The sequence below is a fragment of the Pseudoliparis swirei genome, chromosome 12 (genome assembly GCF_029220125.1).
Source record: "Pseudoliparis swirei isolate HS2019 ecotype Mariana Trench chromosome 12, NWPU_hadal_v1, whole genome shotgun sequence".
NCBI lineage: Eukaryota > Metazoa > Chordata > Actinopteri > Perciformes > Liparidae > Pseudoliparis > Pseudoliparis swirei.
This window is the reverse complement of record NC_079399.1, coordinates 12,357,336-12,379,960: the sequence shown is the minus strand read 5'-3', so window position 1 is coordinate 12,379,960 and position 22,625 is coordinate 12,357,336. Positions and strand designations below refer to the sequence as shown.

General features: G+C 40.2%; 2 protein-coding genes across 2 annotated transcripts in view; both read right to left on the bottom strand.

Moving 5' to 3' along the window:
- Positions 1–14,788, bottom strand: part of ppp2r5a (protein phosphatase 2, regulatory subunit B', alpha isoform) — a 32,753-nt gene extending 17,965 nt beyond the window's left edge. The window contains exons 1-2 of the mRNA XM_056427694.1: positions 13,685–14,788; positions 1,934–2,130 (exon numbers count right to left, since the gene is read on the bottom strand). Coding sequence (XP_056283669.1) covers positions 1,934–2,130; positions 13,685–13,832 — 345 coding nt within the window. The 5' untranslated portion in view covers positions 13,833–14,788. The remainder of the gene's footprint in view (positions 1–1,933; positions 2,131–13,684) is intronic.
- A 628-nt stretch (positions 14,789–15,416) lies between these two features.
- Positions 15,417–21,603, bottom strand: dtl (denticleless E3 ubiquitin protein ligase homolog (Drosophila)). The gene is made up of 15 exons (XM_056427693.1): positions 21,502–21,603; positions 20,703–20,840; positions 20,513–20,605; positions 20,370–20,431; positions 20,011–20,131; positions 19,698–19,763; positions 19,432–19,547; positions 19,268–19,341; positions 19,053–19,159; positions 18,859–18,963; positions 18,295–18,407; positions 18,096–18,185; positions 17,820–17,943; positions 16,819–17,471; positions 15,417–16,210 (listed from the first exon to the last, which is right to left on the bottom strand). Exons 1-15 carry the CDS (start codon positions 21,551–21,553, stop codon positions 16,145–16,147), a joined length of 1,980 nt encoding a protein of 659 aa, XP_056283668.1. The 5' UTR covers positions 21,554–21,603; the 3' UTR covers positions 15,417–16,144.
- Between the last annotated feature and the right edge of the window lie 1,022 nt (positions 21,604–22,625).

Below are 22,625 nucleotides of genomic sequence, written 5' to 3'. Positions count from 1 at the left end.
GGAAAAATAAGACCTAGTTTGAAAACTCATCTATATTTAGTGTTGCGTCTGTATATTTGAGCTCCATTTGCTTGCTGTGTAGAGCTTGTCAGGAGAGCTTTACAGCCGTATCATGAAGGTAGAGAGATGGTGTTTAGTGTAATTCTAGTGGTGTCAGCAGCCATAACTCATCATTTAAAATCCAAATGATGGTTCTGCTGTGTGTTTTGGTTGCTTTAAGGGTGGGACCGGTCCAATAACAGTGTGCAGCATGTTGCTAATAAATACTGTACCTTAAACACAGACGCTCCAGCAGTTTAAGCATCGACATTAAATGTTAAATGGCTGACACGTCAACTATTTATTTACCTTCCTTTTAAACGGTTGTATGGCCTTCCTGCATGTAGCAGCAGAACTTACATTTTCTTTTGCAGTTTTTATTACAACTGAAGAGCTTCCGGTGTTCAGGATTATTATCTTATTGGAAATGGCCTATTTCTCAATTACTGTAATCAGACATCTGAACCACAAATAAATACAGGACATATTACAGCTGCACAAGAGTTCTCTCTCTCTCTCTATATATATATATATATATATATATTGCATCGTCCTGCAGTAATTTAGTGCAACAACACATTGTCAACAACTTTCAAAGACTGCCAGCTCTAGGAGGAAACTAGGCTGCTCAGCCAGCTGCTCCATGAACACACATCGACACGAGGCTGGACTCAGACACTTTGCAGGGGGTCGGTTCTGAAACACACTCTGGTGTTATCAGATTCCTGCAGCAGCCACAGTGTTCGTCACTGTTCACTTGGCCCTGAAACTCTGACTTACTTTTCAAGTGAATGCACTCATGGAAATACTTTATATCTTCAGATAATACGTACGTAAAATATTAGTTAATGTAATTACTAAGCACTAAAATGTTAATGTCACATGCCACTGTTCAATAGGTGACTTTCTTGTCCTCAAAAACGTGCAAATAATCTCTGCACCTGAATTTGTGACACGGTGAATTGATGAAAAAGGTTGTATGGACCCAAATGATGTACATAAATAAATAAAACAGCTGTCAGACAGATATTATGAATGTGTATGGTGGAAAAATCTCTCTGGGCTTGACGATGTCATGTGACCTGCATTACCAAAACTGCCACAGAGAAGAGCCCTGCAATTTGGGGTTTGGATTCAAGAGCAAAAAAGAGGAAAATATGTTCAATAAAGATAATTGTATTCAGTTTGTTGTGTTAGACACTGCCTTTAGTTTACTGCACGTTATTTAGGTTTTAAAAGAGGTCAGAAACTAGTCTTAATCTTAGGAAGGAGATTAATGTCACACAGTGAATATAACCGTTCGTGTGACTCGACCTCAAACCTCTGGCAAACATAATCGAGGTTAGCAGTATTTTCCCTCGTGCTGGTGCATGTGTGTGTGTCATCGACTACTTTAACCCTTGTGTTGCCTTAGGGTCAATTTGACCCGAATCAATATTACACCCTCGTGTCGCCTTAGGATTAATTTGACCCCATTCAATGTTTAATGTCGGTGTTCTTTCGGTAGTCAACAAACAAACAAAGTGCCTCACACTTAAACTTGGAAAACAATATTAATTCTAATAATTTTCTGGAGGTTTTAATTGCTGGCGTCAAATTGAACCCAAAGGGTAAAATATGTTAGTAAATATAAAGGTAACAGGAGGGTGAAACATTGAATCGGGTCAAAATGACCCTAAGGCGACAGGAGGGTTAAACAGCAGCAACTGCTAATAGAAGACAGTGTTGAAAGAGAGCAGCTATTTTCTCATCATCAAACAAGTTTGAAAGAGAATAATAACAAAACCGGTGTCAGACATTATGAAACTTTATGAACTCGGCATGTACCGTATTTAGTGGGTGATGCAGTGGGGGAGAGAAAGAGTAAGAAAGCTGTATTTATGTAAACGCTCACCATATTGGTGATCTCTGGGTACGTAGATTCGACCAGCACCCCTCTGTTGGTGGAAACATAGTCCACCAGCTCGTTGAGAGTGGCCCTCTTGATCTCCTTGCTCTTCAGGTCCATCACCGAGTCCAGGAAGTCGAAGAGCATGCAGCACTGCTGGAGTTTCTGGGTGAACAGCTCCTGCTGCTCTGTGGAGGGGGCATCTGGAAACACACAAAATAAATTAAACACACGAGTCACCGCTCATACACACACATACACACAAGAAAGCATCGTGTAGAGATCTACGAAAACAGGTTATAGATGAGACGGGAGGGGTCAACGGCTGCAACCCGCCCCCGAGGTGGTGTGACTTGCTTGTGCTGAACTAAAGGAAGTGTAAACTGGTGCAATTTATTACGGCATGGGTTAAGATAGTTTGGGGTTTTGGTTTCTAACATCCGGAACCAGTTCAATGCTACAATGCAGCGATGTATTTTGTAGAGATGCACCGATCAGGTTTTTGGTGCCGATCACCCATCACTGAAATCAGTATCTGCCGATCCGATAATACCGATCACCGAGTTGATTGAAGCATTCTATTTATTGTGTAGCATTATTGCCTAGGACTATGAGGAAATACATATATAAAGCAACTCAAACATTAAAGAAATTACCGATTTCTTTAAACATTTCGGACTTTTACTTTGAAAATGTCCTAATTGATACATTAAAATTGTTTGATTGCTATTGTAGGGGATTTCAGATATGTATGGAACACATCTGCATTATTCATTTCCTGGAACTCTTGGGGAAATCTATATACAGGACTTTTCTTAACATACAAAAGTCTGACTTATTTTTATAAACTCTTCCTTGGTACAGTAAAAATGTTTTAATGTTAGCATAATTTAAGCTAAATCTCAGAAACGATCTATAAAGATACAAAATCAGTTAATTGTTTACTTTTATATGTTCGTGTATGATTTGTCGACATCTTATTTTGATAAACGGATGTTGTTTCACGTGGTTCTTTCCGCTCTTGCAAAACCGGATGTTGTCACTTAAATCCTTCCGCTAACTTTATCAAAATCCTCGCGCGCTCCCGATCGAATGTGTTTCCCGTGAGCATCAGTCTCTAGGGGCAGACATGTGAGAGTCGGCTGAGTCGACCCAGTGATTCAACTCGGGGGACGGGGACGCCGCTCGGTGGTGAGGATCCCCTCGTGGTCCTCTCACTCTGCGGCCCTCGCAGGGCGCATCGTCTCCGTTGCGGTACGCCGCAATTGAAACGTCTGACAGTTCTCGCAGATGTTACGTCTACTGATCGGCCGTTTTGAGAACGCCGATCAAAACCGATAATGGGAATATCAGCCGATATGGATCGGCGCCGATCAGATCGGTGCATCCCAATTATTAGAGCTGTCAAACTTGACCCCAGCTAAGCTATACACAGCATTGGGCAGCTGTCCAGAAATGCAGTGAGACAGTGATGTTCTGTTGCAGCTCATCGCTGCAGACACTGGCCTCTGCAATGGTGGCAAACGTACACAGTAAAGCAAACCTGCAGGTCGGATTTACAAGCCCTCAAGGAGCCGTGAGCCACGCTCTCAAGGGAGCACACTTATAGATGCCATCCATGACACGTGTTGACATCCAGGCTGTTAACTCATGTCTTCACGTCTTGTGTAATAATTAAGTTAAATCTTGATATTTTATTAGTTCATTTTAAATCTTTGTTTAAACTTTTCATTCATGCTGTTGAATATGGGGAATCACCCCTTGTGAAGCAGTTCTCAATATACTTAATAGCTAGTGACACTCAAATACACAAGTATTATTATGTGTACGGTCCTTATACAACAATTGGTGAGTTAAATGATTTGTTACTTGACAGAAAATGTTTTGATAATTGTAAAATCACTCATTTCAGCCAAAAATGCACAAACCCTGTTGGTTCCAGCTTCTCAAATGTGTAAACTTTCTGCTTTTTCCTTCACATGAGAACAAACTGAATATCTTTGCGTTTGAGATTTTGGTCGAAAGAAAAGTACACATTTGGTTCTTTTTACTATTTTCTTACATTTCACTATCAACATGATATAAATATATTAAATCATTAAAATAATTGTTTGTTGCAGCCCTAAAACAAACACTTGGGCCTCCACTCTTCAGTGCTCGATGCCACATTTCCAAAGTATCAAATCTCAAAGGATTCGACATTCAAAGAGCAGAATGAATACCAAACTGGAAGTGGAAAGGAAAGAGTCTCATGATGCCCCTGTGGCCGGATATTAACACGACGTGTGGGTGTCGTGTAACGCCGGGTATCATCACATCGGACCGGCGATTCAAACCTTCAGTGACTGTCACGTCACTGGCAGGGAAACACACAGATATAGCACTCTGACCGCACCTGAAAGGAATTCATCGACATTTTGGAAAATGTGCTTATTCGCCTTTTCTTTATTGCAGAGGCTAAGATGAGGTGAACAGTACCAATATTGTGTCTGCAAAGTAAATAACTAAGCACCTCCTTGTAGATTTATTAGCACAGAAAATGGACTAGATCGTAACATACAACCTAACTTTAAGCATTTATATCATTTGAATTCCAGAGTTGTGTATAAATTCACCTCCTCTGCAGTTGTCATGATTGGGGAAATGTGCTCGTTTTGAAGCAGGCTATAAACCTCCGTCTGCTGTGAGGTTGGGCACGTCAACATGAGGGTCGAAAGAGATGCACTCACTCTTGGAGCCAGCCTCAATTAGTCATTTGTGGCATGAAAGCAAATAAGCGCATTTCCGCAAAGCTGAACCACTTCTTTAGGTCTCTAAAGATCGATTCTTCTTGTGGATATTATATAGATTTTTCTCTATAAAGCATGCTCCAAAACATGGTCATGCATGAGACAACAAACGTCTCCTCCATTGTCGTTTCTGCAAACAATGCAGTCAACAGTCAAGCGGGGCTTTCACATATTTATAATACGTTTTCTCAACAAGTAACCAAATCATTTCATTTCTGAATGGGGAATTCTCCTCATCCCACTGAGAGGAGAATATGCCGGGCCTGTTAGATGCAGTCTGACATGTAGACGCTTTTACCAATGTGAAGCTATTTTTGCTTTTCAGATGCATGAGTGCACACATTCCTCAGGGTGCAACAAAGAAGACGAAAACATCAGATAGAAAATCCAAATTTATCAAGCTGCGTATTATCTACATGGATTTAGTTTCAGAGCGATACATGGTTGTGGTAATCTGAAGGATAATATAAGATTCTTTCACTCACATATGTTATCTTTGTGTTACAATGCGAGTAGCTCTGAATTCATTACAGGGCTTTTGAATATCTCAAAGATGACAGCATGAACTCAAGTGGCATAAGAAGCATAATTCTGTCCCAAAAAACAATTAAGAACAGAAGCTGTTACAAGTCAAATGTAATAAAAACAGCATTTAAAGGGAACTTTAATGCAACATTTCTTTATTATTCATCACCCACAGCTTTCAACCATATTAGTGTTGCTGGAATAGGATCCGAGAAGAATCACAAACATCGACCGAGACCTAAAATAGGTTGGAGCTTTTTCTGTTCTCGTGTGAAAAAGACCTCAGTACAAAAAGCAACATAGCAGCTGCTCAGCATCTCGCCCCACCAGACGAGATGCTGCAGCTCATTGTAATGAACAAACCAAATGTTGCATCACTTATTTTGCCATGATTAGCCGACTGTAATTGGGTCAGTTTGTTGTGAGACACGTACTATGTTGGAGTTTGTTACGTGTCATACTTGCAGAACAAAGCATGCTTGGCACATTGTACAATAATGTTATTTCTAAATCTAACAATTGCATAAGACCTGCTGACATTAAGTTTTGTTTATGTGCTGAAATTAAAAAGGTGCCATATGCAACATTCAGAGAATTAATGTAGTAGCAAACAACTAATTGCTATAGAGTCAGTGTGTACCATTACAACCTACCAACGTCTATTTTGTCCTGCCACAGGTTCATGAACCTGAAATATTTTTACACTTCTCAGCCGGTTGTGTGGCTGACCCTCTGACTTTGACGCTTCCCGGGACCGTGAACTTCTCAATGTGTGGAGAGATGGATCCCCGTTAGCTCTACAACCAAAGCACTGCAGCGAGAACATACAAAATGGCCTTGAAAGTTACGAGATCTTTTATGTGTGGGAAGGCCAAGAATGAGTTGCCAATTTCGCAAAATTATTGCCAATGGCACCCCTTACTGCCAAGTCCTCTGGTACTCTTTTAATGCCAGGTTTCAGGTAGACATAAGCAAACACAACGGCAAACAAAAGTTATTACATCGTCATTTTACTGTACATTATGTAATAAGGCTGAGCTGGTCTACATAAAGCCCAGTTTACAACTTACACCAGAGAAACAAACACAAAGCCACGTCTAAGCAACTCAGTCCACTTTAGGAAACATGAATTCCTTAAATCCCCCGAATACATCAAGTTGGAACCAAACAATCTTATGGTGATCAGAAGTCAAACTAAACTAAATACTTAGAACTCTTTGATCATAGAAAGATGCACGAAAAAAGGAAAACAAATTTACCAGAGATGCAAACTGATGCAGGGTGAAAAATGACTTAAATGTGTTCACAAATATGTTTCAAACAGTAACTAGCCTTCTCAGCATCATAACATTAAAACAGTATGCCTCATCATTATTGAAAAATGTGTTGCATGTAAACAGAATGCAACATGAGCGATGTCGTGTGACGATAACTGCAGTTACATAACCATTTCAACATGACATGTTTCACTGCCCAAATCACTGATGTGTGCTGTGCCCTGGAAGAATAGTGTCCTGCTGCAAGGTGCATTTGTGGCTTGATTTTTCATAACACAAACTTGCATACACGACTTTTGTGTTGGCATCATTACTATTATTATACGATTAAAAATAAATTGACAAAAATAACCTTTTTGTATACAATAACGTGCTACAGAAACCGTGATGGTAAATTCTTAATAAGAAAATACTCTGTACTTTTCACATGTATTAAATTCACTGTGTGGTTATTTCATATAGACCATTTATTTATTTATTGAATTCCCAGAAAATATGGTATATACTGTTATGAAGATATGAAATTGCCTATATCATGACAAGATTTTGGACATATCACCGCGCCCCTGTATCAGGAACATTTACTGTACAAACATTGTAAGAGCTTGATAATTTGACACTGCAGATTAAGTGTCTGATCTCCATTCGCATTTTGATAACGACTGTTAAGTAGAAACAGCACTTTGCATGTTTTTACAATCCAAAATGTGGTTATGAAAGAGAAACTCATCACAGCATTAAGGTTTAATGTTGACCATGTTCACCTGACAAGCAGTCCGGCTCTCATGCTTTGGCACACCCAGATTTGTAATGTGAACATATGAACACCATGATGGTCTTGACCTATTTACAGTTAAATATACAACAAACAACATTATGTATACTTCAGAAATTCAAAACTGCTTTGCTGAACTGTTGGTGCCCATCAACATTTCAAAGAACTACAGCAAAGCAGAAAGAAACCAAAACAAACTGAAGTGAAGAATGCAGGTCAGGTGACCTCTGCACAGGGGCAGATTCATCCTGCACAGGCGCTCACAAAGGACCGAACCCGTTATAGTTTAGCGAGATTTGACTCGGTTTTGCACACTGGGTTGACCCCTATAAAGACCTACCTAGATATAAGTTCACGATGAACAAACAATATCATATTGTGTTACAAAATAAAACTCATACATGATAGCAGTGATGCCGCACACATCATACTGCAGTGGTTGAACAGGTTGGGTGAGCTGTCATTACATGCACAATTTGATTCAGACTTGCAGATTGAAATGATATCATCCATAAAATATGGATGATTTCATTTCAAGTGGTAGAATGTCATTATTTATATTATTTGTTTAATTGTTGTTGCTTCATAACCAGTCATTTATTTCAAGTCAATTGTATCTATATAAATAAAAGTGTAAATGAAGTATCGTATCTGCACCACAATCCAACACTCAAAGAGCAATTTGTGAGAAGCAGTAAAACAAGTAAAGACACAGCAGTTCTGCAATGAGCTCAAGCCCAACACCAACATGTTCCCTCACCTGTCACCCCACATAAACACCGTGTCAGCGCTCCTTTTTCGGTTTGCTAGGAAGGTGTGTGTGTGTGTGTTTGTGCGTGTGTGTGACACAATGTGGTTAAACACATGTGGTATTAAATCTCTCCAAATACAATATTTCATTATCAATCCAATTTTCTTAGAATCTTAATTCAAGCTAATTTTGGTCAAATGTAAAAACAATGGAATCATATATTCAGCACACAATTCCATGTAAATTTAATTAATGACGATCCAAAGTAGAGGTGGAAAGATTAAGAGATATGACTCAATACCAGAGTCTTATAATACGTAACAAGTTTGAATGTCCTTCCCTGCAGCTTTAACTGTGGTGCGGAAATTAAAGCCACAGCTATGACATTCTTGCTTGAGACACTAATTAGTTGCTGAAGAAAAACCAGTGGTTGAAGGAGGATGACACACACACACCCGCCAGAGCTGTGCGTGGATCTTAAGACAGTTTCCATTCAAACGGCTGGCAGCAGTGGAACGGATGCATTTGCAATATATTCTACCGAGCTGCAAACCCTTGACCTTAAATCAAAGTTGTACAGCAGCAATATTTGCATCCACGACTAATGTTAAGTACACAGCTTGAGAATAATGTAACTTTCGCTCTATAAAAAATGTGCTATTCCAATTACATAAACTCCGTGTGTCACATCATTTCCTGGAAAATGATTTATTGATTTGCCATCTGCTGGCATGAATGATGGAAACAGACTGCGCAGCACCAACTTGTCACTCAATCGGCCGACAGAGGGAACATGTTTCCACGATGAGCCAATGCGTTATAACGGTCGGTGGAATTAAAATTGGCTAATTTTCAATTATGTTGATTTCTTTTGATTAATCATTGAGGCGACAACATGTCCCTCACAATTTATAAGAAGCAACATATGGCGAGAGTTAATTCAGAGGAGACTCTGAAACGCTAACATAGATGAGTCTTCATCAAAATCTGCTGTGAGAAAAAGATGTGAAAGACATTTTGTGGCGACAGAAATCTGATCAGTTGACTCAAGTGACGTCACGGCGGGCTGATCCTGAAGACTACAAGTGTGAAAATCAAGTTAGAATTAGAAGGAAGTGAGCGTAGCAGGCCCGTGGCGCCCGCTCTCCATCTCTGCTTGAAGCTAGCAGCTCCAGGTCATTAGCTGCTACTAGCATAACACACCTGAATCTGATCAGCAGTCGAGTTGCATTGTGGGCAATGTAGGCCGGCGCCATATTTTCACAAGGTAGAACAATGGGTGAAATCCCCCCCCCCTCAAAAGAGATGTAGTAAATTAGGAAGTAAGAGAGGATTAATTAATTAATTAGTATATTCTTCAAAGTAGATTAAAACGGAGAACAAAACATCAAAAAACACACAAATTGATTTTTTTCTGTTATGGAAATTAAATTGTTTTGTACTGTATTAAACATGATTAACAAAAACTACTACACAACCCTAATGCAAGCTTAGGTCTGGTTAGGAATCATGTCTGAGCTCAACATGTCAACCTAAATAAAGCAGGCTGTATTTGGAAAGTTAAACCTCTCTGGCTTGCTCTCGAGGCTTCTGGCTGCCATGGCAACAATGTTGGTCTCAGAGTGACTCATCTTTTCAGTGTCTATCACACAACAAGAGCTTTCACCACTCCAACCTCTCCACTGCAGGAAGGAAGACGCATCTTTGCAATCCACTAGGTCCTGAAAGCGTTCCTAGTCTGATCACTCGAGGAACAGCTGGACAACGTCAACATTATTGTTGTTTTCACGTCTCCACGAATCCAAAACTACGACACTCGATAAGAGATGGCTCGAGTTGTCGGCAGGCGACAAGGATATTCTGTTGATTTTTCCGTTTGTATTAATATGGATACTTGCATCTGAACACGTAAAATATAGTGGACAGCTATGCTTGCGATTGTGGCTTTTTGTAACCACCGACTCATTCACTGTTTATGAATCATGACTCGTGACTCATGAGTCATACAATGCGTGTGCTACCAGGCAACAGAGGGTGAATCACTGAAACTTGGTTTGAACAACTGTGATTGGTACTGAAGATAACCTCAAGGTAAGGCCCAAACGTTGTCCTTCGTGAAGCAAAAAAAAAAAAAGGCATAGAAATAGGAAACCATAATATAATAAATTACTATCTTTTAATAAAATGAAAATAAAATTCCTTAAACATGGACTAGATTTTCAGAAAGCACTCAGAAGAAAGGCAATATAGTGTATGCCACCGGGCAGGAGATGCTCATCGAGTGCATGACTCTAAATCCAGAATCATGCACCTAGAGTCACATCATCTGCACTCAGTCAACAGTCCTGGTGATCATTTACAAATCGGTCCAAATTACACAGGAGAAGAACATTTAATATTATGAATCAATCTGTGATGAGGCACAACAGACTTTACTATAAAATAAATCTGCTCCACAAATTGTACAACATGTTTTAATTTCAACAGATAACACATTTGGTGATCCTACAGTCCAGGCTATGCAACATCATCGTTGGCCATCGGTCATTTAGTTTCAGAGTCAATCCGATGTATTGATGGAGCAACCGACAATGTAAGCGTTGGGTTTGTTGCAATGGAAGGCCATCGGCAGACTATTGGGTTTTTTAAGCACTACAGTATTTTAATCTTGTTTTTGAAATTGACATGCTAACATTTGCTGTGATTTGTAGAAGCTCTCTTGTAATTTCTTAAACTAATCCGCCAGTACAAAAGTCCCTTAACCTGATCCGGACTGTTCGCTCAACACCTCCATGTACATCACGTGCCAATAGCTCCGCCCCAGTCCACACTTTCTAGCTCTGCGAATAATTCATTACAAAACTTCAACACGGTAATGAAAAGTGGTTATGTAAGCTCTTTAAAAGCCTGTTTCCTACGTGGTATTAATATAAATAAAATTCTACTAACAGTCATGCAAATGACTTCAGAAGGCACACAGACTCGTGCACTATCAACAAGAATAAGGTCTTAAAGATCACCATATGTGCGTCCCTTAATAAGATGTACCTCCTTATTTCATCAAACAAGGGCTTTATGACTTTGATGTGAAAGCCAGGTGAATAATCTCCAAAACCTATTACAAAGACCCCAAAGCGAATAACTGAAATATAGATTTCCTTAATTCTACACCAACAATAGAACCATGACAAGCCTAAATCACCCTTAAGCTTATCGTGGAGTAAAGTCGGATAATTCAGCCGTCACGTTCACACTCGTCAAGAAGCAAGTTGCTTCCATTCTGGTTCCAGTCAGTTATGGGTGGTGTTGTGGTGCAACACTGAAGTTTGGGAGAACCAAGTGTTTCACATTCCCGTGCTACTTTCTGCTCTCCAAATGCATCATACGATCATGAGATTCAAAACACGACATTTTCTAAAATCTGTTAAAATGCCAATGAAAGCGGTCGCAGCTCATTTGAGATCTGTATTGTTCGTCGTCTTGAGAAGTTGCATCATGTTAAAAAGTTCCAACTACTTGACCAGACAAGTCTTCCACTTCAGTCAGAGACTGTTCCTGTTAATCCAGTAAGATAAACACTGGTGATAAGATGTTGAGGCTTGTCTATAAAATTCTGCACAATCTACTCTTTATTTTAGGATGGCATTTTGAATTAAAAAAAATAATACACTTAAACTGTTGTATGATTCGGCAAAAATAGCTAATTGTTAATACTTTAGGTTATTTGAGTGGATCACAATAGGATTTAAAATGAGTTACTGTCATGTATAGTTGTATAGGTTATTACATGTATATCCCTACTAAACTTTAGTTTCAGCAAATGCCCACATTCTGTATTTCAATTCCACTGTATTATCTTAGCTTAATGAAAACAATGTACGATATTTACTACAGTGAAATAACTTATGAAAGGGCATTCAAGCACATGTTGGAAATTGGACACATTGTTGTCAATGGAACTTAAATAAATAAACATGGATGTAGGAAGGCTCAGTTATGTACGACTTAACTGCAGAAAGACAAACAGATATATATTACATGTTAAATAGCACAACACTTGGGCCTTGGGGACCAATTTTGCTTTGGATTCATTACAGGCGCATAAAGCTACAAGTTACAGCAAATGCAAATTACAAACACAAATGTATCTGCTGCCAACTACATAAAATCATTTTTAATTAACTATAATGACCAGGGATCATTGAGGGGAAACAAACAGTCAGCTTTCACAAAACACTGTGTATAGAGAGATGCTGTATAAATGCTGAATTTACAATAAATAGAAATAATTATTTGTGTAATTTGTAGTTAGGACATTAGGAAAACCACACTATTAAACACATACACAAATCTCTCATTTTAGGAAGTGCAGTACTACACTTGACCAGTAGGAGACAGACTCCTTGACAAGGCCTGATGGCAAACCTCATCCGGCCTCCAGCTCACATGCTGTCCTGTCCACTGTACTGTTCTGAGGCTTAGAGCTTGCTAGTTGCCACTGACACCCATTCAGTCCGATAATATGAACACACACACACACACCACTTCAGGGTACAGATGAGCCCAGCTGTAGAAACTAACAAATCAAAAAGGGTCCGATCCTCAACGGGTAGTTCTAATTCTATCAGGCGGAGCATTGTGATACCTCCTACAAGGTACTTTAGTGTTTTAACGTGTTGGAATAAAACTGTAGTTTTTTTAGGAAGCTTTTGCATCAGTTTTTGATCAAGTGGCTTGTTAGCTGCAGGATACAAATTCAAATTCTTAGACTTGTTGGGATGGTTTGGATCGTGTCTCAAAATGAGTTACGCTAGCTATGATTCTTTGTTACGGCGTTTTAGCAATCTTGCATCGAGTACAACACTCAAGTTATATTACAGCATGTTTATACCGGCTATGGCTTTGTAAAATCACAAATGATGAACTTGTCAAGCCATAGAGAAAAGATTGCTGAACCTTTCTTCAACTGTTATTGTCACTATCAACAGGCTCGACCCGCATCAACATACAGGAGGAAAACACAAGCAAACTCATGCAGACCTATCACAGGTCTTTGGCTTACAATGTTTCTCCCTTGTAATCACTTTTGAGTCCTCGACAACACCTCGAAGCAAAAGCAGAAATCTCTTAACCCCTCCTTCAAACATCACTCAGGATGTGCCTCTGCATGTCAATACAGCCCAAACTGCTCCAGTGAGGCTACTCTGGGTGTCCATAAAAACACCTTGTACCTTGGCAGCGAGCACAAAGCAGCTGTGCAGCATGGGAAGTCAAAGCTTCTCTCTTTTTTAAACATGCAAATTGACAAAATGCAGCATTTTATGTCAATAGCATAAAACCTATGTAATGCTCTTTGACACACATGTCGTGTATTTTTGTGTGATGACTTGTGTGTCAACTCAAGCCGCAAATCATTTGCACAACTTTCCCCAATGTGTTCCCCTGGTAGTCAGGTTTTAACACTCATGCGCAGTACTGTCTGGGAAATGATAAACATCTGCTTAATCTACGTTTCTGGCTATTGTGGTGATGGGCTGCATGCAGAATGTTATCGCTACAGCTCGAACAGGGAGTAAACATACACCGGGCAAGATGAATAGGCTATTTTAAGCAGCAGACCCCTTCATCCTCTTACCGTACCTTTGAGCTGCGGCAGCGGCGACAGCTCCACCGGAGCGCTCTGCGTGCGGTACTGAGACGAGCCCTGGGATTTCCTCTGTTTCTGGGCCTTCCTCATGGACTTTCTCGTAAACCCGTCCACTTTCTCGGATGCAGAGATGGCCGACATTTTGATGCATAAAGCGATGGAGACTTCAGACGAGCTATTCGTATCCCTCGGACAAATCAAAGGTTTCCTCTTCTGTTCGCATTAGCACACAAAAAGGACAGCGCCAACCGCACGGCCGTAAACTCCTCTCCCCTTCCAAGTGTGATGCTATTCTGTATGATCCAACATGGTCGCTCGGTACTTGGGGGGGGGGGGGGGGGGGTTAGACTGTGCCAAAAGACCGCATCATCCGGATAACTAGCCAGTACTCTGGAACACGAGGGCAGTCTTCAAAACACGAACCAAAAAAAGGCAGATTACTACTCATGGCATTCCCGCAGTTCCAAAAACAAGAGAATTATGGCCTAACTTTTAATTTTTTTTTACTGCTTTGACATATTTCCAAAAGGTTTACCTGTTGCAAAAACGTATTAAAGACATTGCCATACAAAGTTGCACTGGTAAGTGGTAAAGTCCTGGCAGTAGCACAATACTATGCTGCTAGCATGCCTGCTAATGCACCCGACATTAGCTCGCGTGCTACAGTTAGCCGACGGTTAAGTACGCAGCTAACTCCTACAGACTGTAGGTTGTCGAGGGACAACAGGTACAAAGGGCTGCTGTCCAGGTACAGTCATGCAGTTCTTCGTGTGACATCGAGTCCAAGTCTTCAAGCACTTCTCTTGATCCTTTTTAGACTTCCGTTGAGGGTATTTTCAGAAGAGTTTACGTTATCCGCGATCGATGAAGTTGGATTTTGCTCGACGACCAAGTCTCGTTTAACGTTAGCGGTTAAAAGTTAGCAGGGTCCACGTTCAGTCGACTACCTTCATCGTTGAATGTAAAGCGGTGTTTTCGTTTTCTCGGCCTCAAAAAAACACCGATCCCTCTTTAAATACGACAAATGACTGGACGTCGTGCTCAGTAGCCTAGGTAGCCATCAAACACTCCCAGTACAGTCGTTCAGACGGCGTCTGTCTCACTTCACTGCTCGGTCGACTGCAGAGCCTGACAGGTGTACGTCACTGAGTGACATCTCGAATGGCAAATCACAAGCAGGGATTGGAAAACGGCGTAAACTCTCTAAACCAATCAAGTCAGCACAGAACGCGGGCTCTGAACATGTGAAAAATAAATTGTGACGGTATACCAGTCAATGCGTTGTACAGTTGAATGAGGAGTGGCACCTATAGTAGGCGTTAAACACATTTTAATATGATTTATTCTGTGTATTGTATGCGTATTTTATCAGAGAAAGCAATCGCCCATGTTTCATCTAACCAAAATAAAAAATGGTGGGTCAGGAGATGATTTTAATATAAAACCATTTCTAAGTTATCAAATGATAATTGAAGAATATAGCTTACAGTGCATCAATGGGTTTAAACGGTGGGATGGGTTGTGAAAAGCTTAAAAAAGGCAAAAAAAAAAAAATCAAGGCAGAAATTCCATTTGCACACTTTCCCGTTCCCTTTATCTCTTTGAATTACTTTTACCTCTATACACCAAGATGTATTCAAATAAAACAGAATACATACATGTACAACCTGTATCAGCATTGTAACAACGGCAGTGAATTGTTCATCATGATATTTCTCTCCCGTGTGTCTCACCAAGCACCCCATATCACATTCATCCCACTGATCAAATGCAACCAATACCATACATGTTGAACAAACTATTTTCAATTTAATAAAATCTGACAAAAGAAAATTAGCCATTCAATACAAATGAACCAAACAACAATTATTGGTTATTTTGTAAATCTAAACAACTGAAGAATTAGTTCAAGAAATAACATTTTGCATATTTTGGTATGGGTAAATGTAAAGAAAAGTCAAAAATCTCGTGAATAAATACACTTCGTGAAGTTCATAAAACTTTCATAAAATGTATTTTTTTAAGAAGAATTTAAAATATTTACATCAGCAGAACAAATTTTTCTCTGCAATTGAGGATTAATACCTTGTTGACCACCTGACGTACTTCATTAAATGCCTGTTCTTATATTAAACACTAATCTTTCAGTAAAATAAAAAATGTAATCAGCAACATACAACTTTTGAACATTGTGTAACAGGCAACTGCAAAACCTATGGCCCAACTAAAATATTAAATAGCCTCTTGGTTATACTGAAAACTGCAGAATAAAATATTCAGAATGACTCTTAATCAATGCAGCCCAGGTCCATGCATTAATGTTATCTGGATTGAGCTCAGTGTTCTCAGAGGCAATATTATTGTCTGTCAGTTCTGGTTAAAATAGTAAGTTTTCAACAACAAAAAATCTATAATTTCAAGCAGAAGCACAGAGCATCTAACTGGTACAAGTGTCACTCCAGAGCCCTTCTTGTGAAATACACAGAGATTTTCTTCATGGTTTGTGGTGAGCAGATGGTCTGAAAAACAAGAAACAAAAATGGTGAACTGCAATATTATTCTTAATGGCTATAAAGCACCCCCATGCACATAAACATTTGGGACAGGCCTCAATTACAAAAAGAAATCATTCTGTGCCGGTGGACCGACTGCTAGCAGTTTCCCTGCTTCCAGACTTCTTGACAAGTTCAGCTAACATGGTGCAGCTTGCTACTTTTCTGTGACCTTTTTGCCTTTATTAGATAGTACACAATAGAGGCAGACAGGAAATGCCGGAATAGCGAGAGCGGGGTATAACATGCTACAACAGTCCCCAGTAATCAAACTAAGGATGTTGCAGTTATGCGGTATGCATGGTAACCATTCAGCTTGTCTTCAGCCAACAGATACCAGAGCGGTATCGACCGAGAAAGGAAATAACCGTTTCTCGGAAAACGTCAAAATATTGCTTTCAGATAGTAGATAGCTTTTCCTAAAATAACTTAATTATTTCAGTCCTCCAAAATGTAACAGCTGTGTCAAAGACATGCATACCCTGACAAGGAAAGCCTCTTCATGACAGAGTAACACCAACTGCTGAGAAAAGGTCACGCTGATTAACTTCTGGAGCAGAGATGTTTGTGCTTACCGGTGAAGCTACTGTCTTGCGATCTTGTTTCTTAGAGGTGCTGGGGCTTCTGGAAGTACGAGGGCTTCCTTGACCTTTCCTCATCTTTTGGCCCATCGCTGACAACCAGTCCTTCTCTGTGGGAGAGTAATTCTCCTTGCCCGTCTGTCTTGATGAGACTTGCTTGTTGTCCTCTGTGTGACCGTCTGTTTGTAGCCGGCTCTCTTGAGCAGGGCAGCAGATCCCAGACAGGGCCCGGCTTCTCTTGCCTGCAGGGTAGAGTTCAGTAACACAGTCACACTGTTCGGCCCCTTCACAGCCTGCAGATGCACCGGCACCGGTCTCCAGCCTGCGTTTGGCCCGTCGTTCTGTGGGAGAGGTGCTGCTCGCCGGGCTCTGGGGACACGGACTCAGCACCCGACAGGCCAGAGGGCTGACCTGACCAGGAGATCCACAGCTCAGGGATAACCACTGTTTGATAGAAGAGGGTGTTCTCTGGCGAATCGCAGCAGCCGTAGTAGCACCCTGCGAAGGGATGGATGAGGTGGTGCTGGAGGGCAGAGGCAAGGCCGCTCCACTGGGAGCACAGGCAGCCAGCTGGGGTGACGCCAAGCCTCCGAGACTCTCTGTCCTTTGCTTCTTGGCAGGAGTTGTTTCAGCTCTGATAGAAGGCCCTTAACAAAAGCAGAAGTCCTTGTTAGTTCCTTATGGATACGTTGAATGACATATTGTGCATTCATGGGCAGTGATCTATGACAAAGCACCTCCACATATCATGCTGCGGTAAGGAAGAAAAGATACTACTTTATTCATCCCCAGGGGGAAATTTCTCAAAGCAGCAGCAAAAATGTTAACATATATACAACGCAATTAAATAAAGTTAAATAAAATAGCAGGGCATCACATATTACATTTAAGAATTTAAATAATAAATGAAATGTAAAAATAAAATACATACAACAGCCATCAAAAGACATTGTATATTTTGTGAAACGGTGGTTCATGATAGTTGTAATGCTTACTTAAGAGAGATTTAGGACGTGCCCAACCTACAAGGTTGGCCTCTCCCACTGAGGATTGTGCTCCATCCATTTCCCGGTGAAGCCTCCAGATCCGTACAGTGTGGTCATCAGAACAGGAGGCAATCTGCAAACAGCAGTTGGGATTAAAAGGAGATTTAATCCATTTTCCCAGGCTATTAAAACAGCTCAGCTTCTCAGCAGGAAAACACAAAAACCACAGAATCATAGTCAGAGACTTTGGAAAAAACTAAAAAGCATAAACGTTTGTTGGCTTACCTTCGTAAAATCAGTCGGGCACCAGGAAACAGATGTCACTTCCTCGCTGTGGCCTTGGAGCATCATGGGAGGGTGTTTAGGATCAGAGATCTGAAATGTAAAATTAGATGCAACTTGCTAAAATAGACCACCACAATCACCCTAAAACATTACCAACACAGCAACATTTAAGTATGGCAACATAAAATGGAGACAGTACCTTCCAGACGTATGCGTTATTGTCACTTGAACCACTGGCCAAGAACTGGTCATCTGGGCTAATAGTGGACTTCACATAAAATGAGGAATTCTGGTGGCCGCTGAAAACAGCCACTGTGAAGGAAAACAAACAGCAATATGAGAATAACTTGATGAAAGTGAAATTCAGAAAGCAATAGAGCAAGAAAAAACAACAACACAAAATGAAAAGGATAAAGTAATACAAACAAATCACATCCACCTTAATAAGATGAAAGAACAGAATGACCAGATAAACTCAACTGTGTGACTATTAACCAGTTTATTCAGAGCTGATTGGGGCTCCACATCCCTCAGGACTTCACATAGTTAAAGCTTTTGACTTTAAGATATTAGAACATGCTTGTGCACACACATAATCCCTGCATCTCTGCATTTCCACTGTCAAACAGTGCCCTCTTGCTTTACCCTCTGCTCCCCATGCCGGTGAGAACAAATAAAATTAGTTTGCAGCCCCATCTTGTGATAAACAATAGTCATTAAATAAATTGAGGAACAAATGTAAAATGGAAGAGTCATTGTTCACCTGGAGTTGTTTTCATTCCACTGACATTGAACATGTAGATATTATCATCAGTACAGTTACTTATGATGTTGGATCTTGTGGAGTCGAGAACTAGTCCGGAATAACCTGCAACACATGCAGAACAACATTCAGCTAATAATGGCCATTTGCATATTTCAGGTAAACTTGACGAGCAGTCTTTGTACAAAACGTACCCAGACGCACGCGCATGCAAGAACCCGGGTATGGGTACGTCTGCAGTGGAACAGGATCCTGACGGAGCGCAGTGTAGTTCTTCCTCAGATCCCACATCTTGATCACTCTGGTTCAGAGAAAGCACAAAATTAATTGTATCATGTACTATTTGTTCTTGAAAGTAATTCTATCTTGGCTTGCTGCATGTTAGAAACAAGACACAGCAGTTTCTTACCCATCAACAGCCCCAGAAGAGATGAGGGTGTGCTGATCCCGAAACAAAACCACTGTGACACTCTGCTGGGTATCCTGCAAGAGACACAAGGCGCTCAACCATCAGCCTTCCTGTCGAACAGCCCTACGGTTTACTTCACTTATGATGATGAAGAAGAAGCTCACCACACTGGGGGCCATGCCACGTGTGCTACCGCGCCTCTTCTTTGTTTTGGTGGGAGCGTTCGTCTCTGCTTTGTTATGAGCGCCACTGATCTGGTTCACCTGTCTGTAGAAACCATCTGAGAGGAGGACACAGACACATAAGAGACCCGGATTCATCGTTATAGATTTTCCCATTGATGCCTAATATTTTATAACGGTCTGACAAAACACTAAATATCAACACAATACAAAGCCAAACCTATGTAATTGAAATGTCTAATTGATACCTTTTTTGCTGCATCTGGTGTCCCAGATCATAATATTTCCATCTCGGGCTCCAGTTGAGAACACAGCTGTTTAATAGAAGACCAGGCATCAATAGGATGTACAACAAAGCATGACGAATGCAAAATATATGATATGTCAATGAAAATACAGGGTATTTTCTTGATTTTTAAATCCAATTATAATTGTATTTTTCATACTGGCAATAACATATACTACTGGTTTTATTAAAGAAACAACAACAGGGGAGATTGTATATACATATTTAAATAAATACCAAGCTTTCAAAATAGATATGGTGACTTTATAGCATACCTTTCTCCCAGGGTGTGAATGCAACAGACTTGAGGCTACAGAGGTGACCCTTGAAGCTGCCCAACAGCTCCCCAGAGTTCACGTCCCACAGCCTGGCCATCTGATCACCAGCAGCAGTCACCTAAGGAGGACACAACACCAACAAAATGTATTTTAAACAAGGCTGTATTTGTTAGAAAATAAGTTTTCAAGCCTCTTTAAATGCTACAATAGAAACAGTAGATAATGAGGAAATACAAAGTCTTAAATTAAATAAAACCAGACAACATCAATGAATGTGTAAACAATATCTGTGTAAAGATGTATTAATGCCCAATGCATTTAACTAATAATATGGCATACATTTGTATTGAACTTACCAAGTGAGGCTCCCCCGGTACCCAGGCTATGTCAAAGACAGCATTCTCATGAGCCAGCCATTCTGCAAACATTTACCCACCATTAGTCTGATATGTCCTCATAACAGAACTTTTATGAAAGAAACCCAAGTCTTCACACATACCTTTGAGAACCGGCTTATCACGGCTCTCTGTGTTGTAGATTCTAACAATGCCTTCTTCATTAGCTACTGCAAGGATGCTCTGCATGTGCACCACTGAAGAGAGACACGCTTGTTAGATGAATAAATGGCATGAACTGCTAGCTCTGTTGTGCATCAGCTGAGGATAATGTGTCATGTTTAGGTTGGTTACCAGAGGAGAAGGCCAACCCAAATGGCGGCACAGAGTCCCCCACATTGCCATAGGAGATGTGTTCATCATGCCGGACACACTCGAAGCCTCCCAGCAGAGAGCTCAGAGGGTACCTAGGCCGGGGGTCCACAGGGAGGCCTGGGGAGACCAGTGAAGAAAGTACATTTAGTCAGAAACTAGAACAAGCCATTTCCTTCCACAGCATTCAGAAGGTAAATTGCAGTAGTTATTCCACCACATCTAATTAATAGCTGTAGTTACTTATTATTTTACAGGCTGTGATTTAAACATGTGACTTCTATAACTTCATGGCTGGGCAGTACCTCAGTATGATCGACTTTCATTGGCACATTACCTAGTGTTAATCTATATGTTACTGATTAGAGTATATAGCTCAACAAGTGGTCACTGGAGGCCTTGTTTTTCAGTTTGCCATGTCGCCTGCGTTTGCCATGTTGCGGTGGCCATTGTAAGAAATGTACTTATTAAAATGGTGATAATGATTTTAGATACATTTTAAAAGTGGGGTTTTACTCTTTTACATACAACGCCGTGTTTAATTTATGTTGGTAAACTATAACGTCAGTTTGAGCTCATTTGGAGCGCTTAAATATACCCAGAGAGCGCACGCGACCAAATATATCCAACTGCGGTGGTTTTACAACAATTTACATAAAACATTAAGGTAGTATAACATTACCCTTGGTATTAACCTGGCTTGCTTGTAGATAGCACAATAAACCACATGGCAACACCCGATGAGACCCCCAAATGTTCCCAAACGCACAGATTATCTCACCGTTAAGTCTTCGTCTGCCCACTCCTCTGTTCACGATTGAGCGGAAAAGCATTATTGTGCCCGACACTTCGACAGAGGACAATCTGAAGCTACTTTCAAAGAAACGGAGAAGTGTGTCACACTAGCTAGTGGTATTTTCCCGTGCCGTTGCTGTTGCCTGTCTTTCCCGCGAACAGAGTGTGTGAACACAGCACCGAATCCCCCGCTAAACCGGCGTTACGCGCTCCCATTGGTCAAAACAGCCATATCCTCGCGCGCGCCACATCCGCTTCCTTGGTGACGGTGTTCTGTCAAATGTACCGACAGAACTACCAACCAATCAGTATTTATAATTGTATACTATTGTATTTGTCTTCCCTTAAAATAATATTATAATAATTATATATATATATATATATATTAATAATTACAGTTGACTTTTGTTCGGCTGCTGTGTCTAATGTATGTGTGTAATGTCCAATAAAACGAATGGCCCAGTACACAGAAAATGCTAAAACCTGGATCAACATATACACTCTCTGTTTTAGATGGATATAGGCATTGGTGGAGGAAGTATTAAGATCATTCACTTAAGTAGAAGTACGAAGAATACACTGTAGAAAAAAATATATACAAAGTCCTAGACAAAGAAAATGTTACTTCAATAAAATTATGAAATTAAAAACACTATCTAGAAGAATGGACCATGTGACTGTCAATAAACTGACTGATTTTATTTAATTGTTAATTGTGTAAACTATAGGGCCATTTAATTTACAGCAACGCATTATATCGTATAAGCTTTTGTAAGCAGAAAGTTTGATGACACCTCAAACATGTTTTCTTAGTTGAAGGTGCCATTTTATCTTAACTAAAAATCTGTTTGTGTTAGCACACAATTATTTTGTGATATCAAAATGAGTTTGTACAACAAGTGTAAAAAAATAAAATAGTTGCATATTCAGAGAAAAAACTTTAGCAAAAATAAATTAGTATTTAAAGCATAGTTATATTTGATTATGTCTTAAACATGTCAGTACAGTAAAAAAAAGAAGAAGAAGTAAAGTACAGAATTATTGCAATAAAATAGGTACATTGTGTCAGCACTCATATAAATACAGCATTATTAATACTCTATCAGTATA

Bases quoted from the DNA above. Each gene is read 5' to 3' on its own strand.
- dtl (XM_056427693.1), bottom strand. From the start codon at position 21,553: ATGCTTTTCCGCTCAATCGTGAACAGAGGAGTGGGCAGACGAAGACTT. The intron at 20,841-21,501 runs GTGAGATAATCT...TGGTCTCCCCAG, and splicing joins GGGCAGACGAAGACTTAACG to GCCTCCCTGTGGACCCCCGG. The intron at 18,964-19,052 runs GTACGTTTTGTA...CATGTGTTGCAG, and splicing joins TTGCATGCGCGTGCGTCTGG to GTTATTCCGGACTAGTTCTC.